This window comes from Micropterus dolomieu, linkage group LG05 (assembly GCF_021292245.1).
Source record: "Micropterus dolomieu isolate WLL.071019.BEF.003 ecotype Adirondacks linkage group LG05, ASM2129224v1, whole genome shotgun sequence".
Taxonomy (NCBI): Eukaryota; Metazoa; Chordata; class Actinopteri; order Centrarchiformes; family Centrarchidae; genus Micropterus; species Micropterus dolomieu.
In genome coordinates this window covers 7,150,905-7,162,626 of record NC_060154.1, presented here as the reverse complement: position 1 = coordinate 7,162,626, position 11,722 = coordinate 7,150,905, and the positions used below count along the sequence as shown (strand labels likewise).

General features: G+C 39.4%; 1 protein-coding gene across 1 annotated transcript; it reads left to right on the top strand.

The window, feature by feature from the left end:
• Positions 1-7,381: 7,381 nt before the first annotated feature.
• On the top strand, positions 7,382-11,403 carry dmrt2b (doublesex and mab-3 related transcription factor 2b). The gene is made up of 3 exons (XM_046049285.1): positions 7,382-7,765; positions 8,788-8,890; positions 10,373-11,403. The coding sequence occupies exons 1-3, from the start codon at positions 7,382-7,384 to the stop codon at positions 11,221-11,223; spliced, it is 1,338 nt and encodes a 445-aa protein (XP_045905241.1). The 3' UTR covers positions 11,224-11,403.
• Positions 11,404-11,722: the final 319 nt, after the last annotated feature.

Below are 11,722 nucleotides of genomic sequence, written 5' to 3'. Positions count from 1 at the left end.
CATGAATATAAAGAGCAGGCTCACAATTAGCATCCACTCATCTGCAAAGCCTTTCTCTTCCCACTACCTGCTTTATTGCTTGTCAAAAGCAATTTAAAGCCAAATGTCAATTAATGTTCTCTAATTAGACACTTTCAGAAAAGATATATGTCAAGGCCATCTGTTTGTGAATAACTTTGAAGTTTTTCCAGTGTTTTCAGTTTTTTAAAGCCTGCAGAACCGTGATTATCTTTATTAGATTTTGTGTATTTTTGTGGTTTGTGCATCCCACCAGAATAAAATGACATTAGAAGCCATTTAATACAGCTCCCTGGTGCCAAAAGACATCCAAGAATAATTTCACATTTTGTCATAATGATGTGATTTGCATTGCAAAGCATCTGTCAGAGGCCTCTGCTGAATTTGCCAGGGACCTCATCACCTCCACCGTAAGCAAAATCCACTGAGTGCCTGACAAACAAATAACTTACATCAAGTACTGAGGAATTCAGATCTTGCTTCTTGCTATTTTAAGCAAAAAAACAGTGTATTTCTTTTTACTTTTCACGTCATAAATATATTTGATTCATATTTTGAACATTTTAATATTCGGAATATTTATCTCACCAGCCGTAAAAGCGAGGAGATCTTTTGCAGGAAAAGTGCAACGTAAGCAAGAGAAATGGAACACTTATTTTTAATTAGTGGAAACTTATTCGACTGCATTTTTGCTTATGCTTCACTGAACTGTGTTTTATAAATCTTTTAACGGAGAGCTTATTCATCTGAAGGCTCATTACCGTAATTATACAATACAGAGTGCTTTGCGTTGTGTCGGAAGGGATATTGCTTACCATTCATAAAACCACACCTTCGGTGAGATAGCCCAAGACAACCTGAAAGACAAAGGAGCCAATAAACCTGTGGAAATGGTTCCAATCTGATATGGGAGGTAGAGGGAGCGACTAAATTGGGAGGCTCTTGTTCTGTTGTTATTGCACCATGGGTATCTCATTTCGGTCGTAAGGCGTGCCTTTGAATCTCACACCAGTCAGGAAGACAATGGATCAGAGGTGGTGAGATTGGAAGGAAGAAGCGGGGGCACCCTTCCTAAACCTACCTCTGAGGATGCTCAGATGATGTGCACAGGAGAAATGATCATGGGGAAAGGAGGGAATGATACTAAGAAAGGGATAGAGGTGAGGAAAGTAAAGAAGAAAAAAAGTGAGAAAGCCCCTACCATAGAAGGGGGTGGACACGAGATGCTCTGTGTGCATGGCGCTGCTGTGTGTGCATTATTTAAAAGCTCTCATTAACCTGAGCCTAGCACAGACTAAATCAATAGTCGACTCAACACAGAGGCACAAAGTATTTCAGGGTGCTATAACTGCTCCCTGTGCGGACTTCAGGATCATGGTGAGATATAATTACAGGGGGTGGGGTTAAATTCGTTCAGAAGAGATAAACTGCTGCATGTAGGTCAGGGATCACCTGTCTTGCATTGATTTGGCCTGAAACCAGACATGTTGAAGAGAACATTGATCATGGTCTGTGAGTTTGTGTGATGTGGCACATCCCCTGATCATTGATGGTCCAAAGGGAGCTTTGTTTGTGTTAGGAAAGTGACCTTAAAGCAGAATTCAGAGTGCTTTGTTGGTGAATCACAAACATATGCGTCTTAGAGTGGACAATTTATATGATTTTTAAACAAAACATTTTCCTCTAGGTCAGTGTATTTTAAACTGCCTCATTGGTTTTCAAATGTGTTCATGAGGTCAGGACAAACTTGTCACATTTTATTCATTTCATTTTCATTCATTTCAATTCCCTCTTCAATTTGAGCACTGTAACCTGCAATCCAAAGAGTAGATATGACAGCAGCATTACACTGTGATTCTGAATTTCACTGAACCACCAATTTGTGTAATTACTGTTGATTTTGCTTTGTCATCCTAAATGTTTAACCTACATAAAAGATATCAACTCATTTTTAATTAATCACTTTGCCAAAAGCCAACATATTTTAACCTTAAATGAAGATAAAATAATTCCCCAAGTGATTCCCTATTCTGCAGTTTGGCTTGGTGGCTGTTGAAATAACAGCTGCTGAAGTTGTATTTTCTTTCTCTTCAACACAATTAAGCATGACTGCATTAATAAAATTTATCCATCACAACAAGAATCATGAACGATAGAAGTGTGGTTACCGAAGAGAAGTTAAAAAAGAAAGAAAAGAAAGAGTAAGACGGCAAAGGAAAGTGATGAAGGAAAATGAAAAGCATAAGGATTCAAAGAGAGAACAAAGGAAGAATAAAGGACAGGATGGGCTTAAGGGCAGAAGGAGATGCTGAAGCCAACAGCATGAAGTGTCTGCTCAAATGGACCATGAGGGGGCAACTTCTGGCTCGTGGAAGATTTTCTTCTGGTCATCAAGCATCACATCATGGAGACACAAATGTAAGTATAACCACAGACCCACCCAGAGACGCAGACACAGCCAAAACCCTTCTCTGTTCTTACCTCATACTGTACATGACTCATTCTAAAGCCAAAGTCTTGTCTTCATCTGGTCCTCACCCATCCTCTTTTTCTCTTTCATTTTCTCTGTTTGGCTGGGTTGCCAGAAAACCCCACTTCCTAAACAAAGCCTTGGTATTTCCAATACCCTGACTGTACTGACAGACTTGTGCCCACATTAACATTAGCACAAAAGATCTAATTATTAATGGAAAAACCACGCAGAGGCCTGTCCCATAAAAACATCAAATATTTATCTTGTTACCATCATGTCTAAAAATCTGAATATATCTGAAATGATATATTTTACTGCCTCACTTTCTTATTTCATCTGGCTCTTCCATACCTCTCACCCACACATGCTTTAGATAAAACATCATAAAACATCATCTCTTCACTGCCCTGTCACCAGTTCCGATTTGGCACTGCCTTGCCCTTTAGGGGCCCAGTTATATGTTATGTTGTGTCACATGTTATGAGTGTATATGAGTGACCTCCTGCTGGTATCCAAATCCAGGTTTTTTTTTTACTTTTATTTATTTTACAACTTAAACAACTAACTAAAACCCCCAACATTGGTGTAACGAAAGTCTTCAAAATACATGTATTTGATTAAGTTTTGCACCAGTTAAATTACCAGAGTTCCAGGATTTAATGAATTAACCAGTGGATTGCCATGCACTCCACTGAGTAACTACAAGCACAGAACTCTGTCTTTCAAGCCTACTAAACTCCACCCATTGGTTATGATGACTTATGAAATAATGCATCAAAACTAGAAGAAGAGGATGGAGAAGAGAAAAAAAAATAAATTGGAAGACAGGAAGGAGAAGAAGAATGAGAAATAGAGAGAGAACAAGGGGAAGGAAAATAACAATGGATAATGAGCAGCAATGATAACTGTGAAAATGGTTCATCGGTGCTCAAAAGGCTTTGGAAATGTTCTATAATTTGACCAAAGGTGAGTCTGATGGTGATAGTGATACCATGGTCTACCTGCAAAATGTTGCCTCTTAGAGATGTTCATCCTTGATCACAACTTCACCTCTTTGAGGGAAAGAAAAAACACATCTTTCCTCAGCATTGCCAGCTGGACCCTGGATTTTGCATAGAGAGTAGAGCCTGAGGCATAGATTACATCCTTTTCATTTGGTGCCAAAGTTTAAAATGAATATAAAAACCTTATTGGGACAAGTTAAAGTCCCAACAAGTCCCAAGATTTTACAGTATCACATCCCCTGGTTAACTAATCCTCAGACTGTTTATGTTGTTGCATGCTGCAACACTGCTAATGGTGTGAACAGCATATTAAAAAGATTCCCAAAAAGAACATGATTGTGTCTTATATGATGGGGTTAGAAAGGCATTTAATTAATAAAGCGTTTGTTCTGTCTTAACAGGCTTGACAAACTCAAATACTCTCTAGGGTGCAGGTTAAACCTCTCTTGAAAAAACTGTCGGCTTAATGGCCCCTGCCTTACGCTGATAACTGCCAAGGTGTCTCCTGCTCTTTGAAAGTGGGTGGATAAAGGTGCTAAAGCCTTTGTATAAAGGCACCGTGAAACATAGCCCTGTGTCTTTTTATTTCTGTCTTTGAAGTGAATTGAAATTCAGTTCAGGATTTTGTTTGAAAACGCACCCTGCCCCCAACTCCTGTTTTCCTTCTCTAAACTTCAGCACATAACACAAAGTTGGAGCAGGGCTGTTGTCCTTGAGTGTCCAGGTTGTTTGACTTTTATGTTTTGTTTGAGTTCCTTCACAAGTCGATTGAGGGCGTCAGTCATAGAGTGAGAGGCAGATAAAGGAGGACATGCTGGCAGGCAGAATGGTGGGAGCCAAGGAGTCTGTCAAACTTCATCTCTGCTACGAAAATGGAAGTAGATGGGCACAACTCTCAGTACAACCGCAGGACGTAGAAGAGAGTGCAGGGAAGAGGAGGACGTGTGAGGGGAATGCCAGAGCACCATGTCATTGTGGGTGACAGTCAATTTGTCTGTGAATCAATGGGCTTTGAGAGATGCACTCCACCGCAGGCACCAGCCGAGCTGATGGTATTAATAAGGGGGTACTTACTTGGTTTTTATGGAAGTGCTGTACAACATTCTGTATGTCCCACCCATTATATGCCAAGCAGCAGTTCACCCATCACTTTAAACCATCCGGCCATCAGTAGACTGCTCTCAACAGACAATTTTGAGCATTTTGGTTTGCTTAAACAACTTGTGACATCTTGTAGTCGTACAAATAATGTTTCCTCTCAGTACCAAAGGTAGCAGTAGCATGACATTATTATACCCCTGCAAAAAAAACAGAAGTAGCAGCTTTGTGCAAATGATTGGGTAAACAAAATGTTTGTTGAGTGTTTGTTGGAGCACTGTAGAAAACTGGATGCACTGCCATCAGTTGAACCTGGTGGGCAAGTTTTACTTCTTTTACACTACCACTGCTCTATCTATATACTGCAGAATACCATTTGACAAAGACAACATGTATAGTACCGTATATGGATGATAAAATAGATATTAAATGCATGTCTAATACTTTCCCTACAAAAGTCCATTCTGTCCATCCTGAGATTTAAAGGTTATCCAGATGTTATTATAGCACCCAAATTAGATAGATTCAAAGACACTTTTCGCCTAGTTACTCTAAACGTGATTGATAGGCAATGACCATGATCTTTACACATACTATATATTATGTTCTTTGTCCTTAGTGGTGTTATCGTTAGTGTAGTTATAGTGGTGTAAATAAATAAGTTTCACAATGACAAAATATAAAAGGCACCAAGAATTTGTGGAATGATATTTTTTGAACTTGAATGATTAAGAAGATTTGCATATTTAAATTCAAACTTTGCATATGTTATCTCAGGCTTTTTGAAATAATTTCTCTCTGGAGGACTACATTGTGCAGCAAGCATGTGCAGATTAAATATCATTTTAGCTGTTTTACTACAGTCATATACATAATGAGTTAATCATTGTTAGCCTGAAGCATGATATGGGAATTGTGATAATGAGCTTAACTTGTAGGTGCTACAGTGGAGGACCACTTGACAGTTAGTCCTGTCAGGGTCTACAGTGATAACTAGTCTGGTTAAGGAAAGCCCTGAAGCAAGATGTTATGTTTTTCTGGGTGCTCAGTGTTGTGCTGGAAATTATTTGAATTACTTGTGTTGCCTTGAATGGTGTGATAAGATGGAGATCAGACAAATAAGTCACACTAGCCCTGACTGGTTTTACCCTGGATGAACTACCCTGGTTGTAATTACAGAATAGAACCAGTAGGGAGCACACTTTTCATGCCATCTCAGTGTAGTCTATGGCACTGTATTTTTTAGCTACACCGCACTTTATTAGTATTAAGTATGTGCAGCATGCCACCAACCTCCAATGAAGTTCACTGTATGCATAATCTACTCTGCACATGAAGGTCCAAGTGTAGTGGTCTGTGTAAATAATAAACATTATTAGTAAAGATTACTACCATCTTTGTGTCACATAATAAATTAGGCTACCTGACAGCATAAATTATATTGTTTTTAAAAGGTGAGAATTAGAAAAATTCACTCTTAGTAAACCAATGTCAGAAACACTCCAAACAGGCCTTACTAAGTGGGGGTATTTATGTATTTCAATGGTTTTGATTATTCTGTTTTAGTGCCAGAAATGGTGGCACTAGAAACATCAAGAGAGCCATTAAATCATTGAATTTAACAGTGTTATGAATAAATATGAGTGTGGAGATCACTCCTAGGTAATATGAAAATGTATCTCTCTCTCTCTTTCTCTCTCTCAGTCACTTCCCCCCCTGGCCTACTTTTCCCAAGGCTTGCCTAATTAGTCCATATTGTACCAGTCTGGTACAACACACCTCACACATGTATGCACCCTCATGGGCACATAACTTAATTTTATGTTTTAAAGTAATTCTACTCTTTAACTCGCCTGGTCTCTCTCTGTATATTATTATTATAATGATTATTATTATGACGTTTACTAATGGTGGTTGTATTTCCCTTAAAGTTTGACAATGCATTTCTTAATCAATTTGGCATCATTTAATGTAATCAAATGCCTTTGACATCTATTTTTTTTCTACATAAATGGTGATCTTCCTAGAAAAATTTGGAGATGTGTGTCTGGCAGGATCCCAAATCTCTGTTCAAAGTTTGAAGGTGGGCAGGGCAGGGCAGGGCAGGTATAGGGTTTATAGGGAGAGGGAGTTGCTTCTGCTGCAAACGGGCTTCCCCAAACCTTTCCTTGCGGGTCCCGCGCCAGGAGTTCGGCATTGTGGCCCGGTCTGCTATCCGCTTGTTCTTGGAAACAGCGTCAGAGAGCAGCTGAGAGAGGCTTAACATTTCAAACGTCTGGCGGTAGGCTGCAAAGTTTCCACCCTGACAAACACTGTGATGTTGCAGCAGACTGGAGCAGCACAGCACAGCTCACGGCTTGGTGTTCAATAGGAAACTGTTTGCTGGAAAGTTGTGGCGCACGGCCTCTCTAAACCTGGAATCACAATTTTAATGCGTCGTGTTAGTTTCTGTCTGATGGAAGCTGATTCATTTCAATTAGCAGAACCTGTTGCGTCTGTGCGTGTTATGTTGCAGGCGCAGCAGTGTTGGAATTTTTATTTCTTAATTCTTAAGTCTATTTTTGTGTTTCAAATGTGTGCGTAAAACACCACCGTTGTGATTCATCAGTTCTCTTCAATTTTCGGCAGACTATTAATTAATTATGCTTTAATAAGTACCTATCATAATCACGTTTGATTTGTTGTATCTTGGGCTAAAATCATTTTTATGCATAAAAGACTGCTCAGAGTTAGCAGCAACATAGTGCATCACGGATTGAAAGTGGGATCCCGGTGCTATTAGTCATAGATGTCCTCTCAGCTCAAAGGAGGCCTGCAGCTAGAGACCAGAGCAAAGCTTTCTGTACTAAAATCCGAAGAAATTGTTGACGTGACAAGTCCTGACGGATGCGTTGGGCAGCACGGCTGCCACGCTGACGGAGGGGAGAATAAAGTGACTCTGTCTCCAGTGCGCCATCAGCAGAAACCACGCAAGATGGCCCGTAGCCCCAAATGCGCCCGCTGTCGAAACCACGGCGTCGTTTCGTGTTTGAAAGGCCACAAACGGTTCTGCCGCTGGAGGGACTGTCGCTGTGCCTGCTGCCTGCTGGTGGTGGAGCGGCAGCGCGTCATGGCAGCGCAGGTCGCACTGAGGCGGCAGCAAACTGCGGAGGTGAGGAGAGCACAAGGACAGGTCAGTGTTGGAGAATAAACAGATGGGTAAATCACGACCTCTTGTAGATGATTATCAGGAGGCAAACCGTCAGAGTAACAAAAAGTGATATCAAAATGCGGGGTCATATGTGTAGCCTATATGAGAGGAAATAAATTATTGAAAAAACATTCAAATAAATATTGCATGTGTAAAGACTCATACATGAAGGGAAAGGTAAATTGAGAGGGTTAGGGTTGTAGAAGGATTTTTATTTAACACTAATTGTTGTAATACAGTAATGATTTTGTTGAGCAGTCCATATCTTACCCTATACTTTTGTGAACAGAAATCCTAGATAATTATTTTACATGGGGGTACATACAGAAGCAAGAAGTGTGTGTATATATAGTCTATATGACTTCCTGATTGAATAAACCTAACCAACCAACTTGACAGTTCACTCCAGCCGTTTATATATATATATATACATATATATGTGTATATATATGTATATATATATATATGTATATGTATATATATATATATATGTATATGTATATATGAATCTTATGTTGTGATACTATTGTGATACTAACATTAAAAAGATGAGTAATTAGAATTAGTTGTTTTTTGCTCTCCAGTAATCAGTTGTATTGTAACAGAAATCGGCATTTATAACTGAAATGTCAATTTGTCAATTACAAAATGTTAATATTGCCAATATATATTTTAGATTGGATCATATAATTAAACAGTGTTGAATTAATATATTAAAATATAATATTCATATTATAATATACTAACTAAAATAGTACAATAATATAACAGTGCATTTAGATGCTCCTCTATACAAAATGACTTGAAGTTATACTTAATAGCGACATTTCTTTTGTGGCAACAGCATAAATAGCCAAATATCTCCCTTTTAAAAAAAAAATCTTAATCACTAAGAGCTCTTCTTCTTCTCTTACATAATGCATTGATTCCTCTTTAATTACCTTTGGGGTATAGTCTCCATATTATGTTCAAATGTCTAATTCCTGGTCCCATCTTTCTCCCAGGGTAAGAGGGGGGTCAGGTGTGCAACTCCGTTGCGGAGAACGGCATATCAGCGCTACACCAGAGCAGCCGAGCCCAGCATCCTGGCTAAGAGCCTCCTGCAGGGTAAAGTTTAATTAACATCTCCTCTCTCGTTAACATACTTCTTCTCTCCTAAACTATGGTAGAAAGTGCAGAGGTTTTATTCCTTTTTCAGTTGATCAGATGAAACCCTAAAAGTCAACATTTTGCTTAATTGCTTTTAATTTATTGAGTTTGTCAGAATTCATGCAGGATCATAAATTGATCAACTTGGTTTGTCATCTGTTCATGGAGGAAGTGATTCACTGTTTGCTGACCTGTCAAAATAAATAATCTTATACTTGCCCAGGTTGAGTTGTAATTGGTACAAAAACAGGTCACAAGTATTCTCTCTTGAGTAGATGTGTAGTAAAATTAATTTTCACAAAAATTACATAAATCAGATTAATGTTTAATTTAATAATTTATTAGAACATTAATTCAATAGAGGTTTACCTTACACAACCAGTCCATGTCTAACCACTTATCCTAGTAGATTAAAGGTGGGGTATGCAATTCTGGAGAAATCCAATACCTTGACAAATACCATGATATACAGCGAACAACATTAGCTAAGTTGCGGGTTAGCAATCTGTCGCTACAGTTGCTGCTGCAAGGCTAACGTGCAGAGAGGAGGAGACAGTTTCTCAGAGCCAGCACACCAGCTCCATTCAGCGATACTCAACTCTCCTGTTACAATAGCAAACACCACAACAACAGCATATCTTGGTGAACTAGAAAGTAAGCTGAATGTCTGTGGCACACAAATCATTGCTGGAATGTCTAGAATAAAGTTGTGTGGCTTATTTAGAGCAATGTTGTTTGTTTCCCATTTACAGAGCCAGGGTTGTGTACAAACACCAGATTTTTCAGTGCACACACAGAACAGATAACTAGCAGACCTTTGTGGACATATTGAATTTGAAAAAAAAAGACATGTATTAGATTAGAATCACATCCCCACTTTTAAGCATGATTCTAAACCAAAAACCAGGTCTTAACCCAAAGTAAATGTTTGAGTTTGTGGGGACCAGCTTTTTGTCCTTATACCAAAAAGTCAGTAAATAAACAAATGTATCCCCACAAGTAGACACACATACCTTCACACAAGTGGATACTTTTAAACAGACATTTTCATTTTGTACTTATGCCCACAATGTAACTGAAACTGAAAGCCTGTTTGGGCCATACTGCCAGAGCTTCTTCTCAGATGTCATTATCCAGCATTACACACACTTATTTTACCTAAACAAACCTGATCACTGTGGCTTTACTATTTCACAGCAACAGGGCATTACATAGTGTGTATTAATACCTTCTGGCTTTGTCTTCTTTATAGCCCTCTCAGCCACTCTGTGCTCTCAGTAAAGCATAAATGACACCGCTAACCAACTGCATAATTAAAATAATAAAGAACAAAGTGCTCAAACATAAACATAACAGTTAATTGGTTGGAACAACTTCATTATTCATAAATAAATAAAACATATGAATACATAACAGCATAACGTTTTGCTCCCTATGCAGGGATCAAACCGGTGGAGCTGCTGGAGGACGACTCCTCCTGCTGGTCAAAGCAGACACAGCGTGACCAAACACACTTTATGTGTCCCCCCATCAGTGCCCGGATGAGAAAGAGGCGTGCCTTCGCAGACAAGGAGCTGGAGAACGTTATGCTGGAGCGGGAGCTGAGACAGAGAGAGATGCAGAGCGACATTTCCTTCTCCTCCTCTGCCATCGTCCCCATGCTTCACCCTTCGCCCCTGCCCATCTCCCCAAGCCTCCACTGCTGTCTTCTCAACAAAGACCCCACTGCTCCAGGGACGTCCAGTTATGTGCCTTTGTATAAATATAAGCCTTTTTATGAGTGTGACTTCCAGTTCTATCAGTTCTTCCACCTAAAGAGCAGGTCTTCCGCAGAAAGCGACTATAATGACATCTTATGTCAAAGCTCAGAGCAAACCAGGCAAGATGAGGAGGTGCAGAATAGCTGCAAAGGCTTGGAGAAGAAAGATCAACCAGAGCTGAGACCACTACTATCACAACAAAGACTCGACCATCATGGCAACGCCTTGTCAGGTCTAGACCATGTCAAATTCCTTTCAAAACCAACAGAAATAATGGATTCAAATGGCTCTCCAACCGTCACACACTCTATTTTTGGATCAGATCAGAGTATCCTGGGCAGGCCAGATGTTAGTGCACCCAGCAGGACTTTTGATCCCAGACCTCTGACAGCTAAGGGCTGGTGTGCAGGCACTCCTGCCGACCAGGCAGGTACTCATTCCGACTCTGTCAAGAGCCCTCATGGCAGCTCAGTCAGGACTCCCACTGTGAGGCCATTACCTTTCTCTGTAGAGGCTCTGCTGAGGGCCTGACAGCAAATGGAAAGCAGCATACTGCACTTTGTTTGTGTGCGAACTAAGAATTGATGCTCAGTGAATAAATATAAAAATGGCTAGGTGTATTACAGGTTTTGAAACACTTCTCTTGACAAGAGCTGGCTGCTATAAATTGGCAATAGAAGAAATAATTATGAAATAATTCCAGAACATGTCGTTTCTCCCCCTTATTTTTCATGAAAATGTATTCAGCTCTATTTTAGCTCTAATTAAAAAACAATGAAACATATAAATGTACTTTATTACTGTATTTTCATGTTTATGCATTGAGCATATTTTATACAAATATACACTTTAAAAATGTAATCCTTTTTTATACTCCTGTCAGCAATGCCATGAAAATACACTGAACCGCTCTGCTTTGACCCTCTCCCATCAGTCTTTTTTTATTCTCTTTTCCTGCAGAAGAAATACACAGTACATCCATAAAACAAAGTTGATGAAAAAAAGTCAAGTAGTGTTTGAACTTAGCCCA

Excerpts from the sequence above, each read along its gene's own strand:
- dmrt2b (XM_046049285.1), top strand. The coding sequence starts at position 7,382 with ATGTCCTCTCAGCTCAAAGGAGGCCTGCAGCTAGAGACCAGAGCAAAG. Across the intron at positions 7,766-8,787 it reads TGAGGAGAGCACAAGGACAG|GGTAAGAGGGGGGTCAGGTG; the intron begins GTCAGTGTTGGA and ends TCTTTCTCCCAG. Across the intron at positions 8,891-10,372 it reads GGCTAAGAGCCTCCTGCAGG|GGATCAAACCGGTGGAGCTG; the intron begins GTAAAGTTTAAT and ends CTCCCTATGCAG.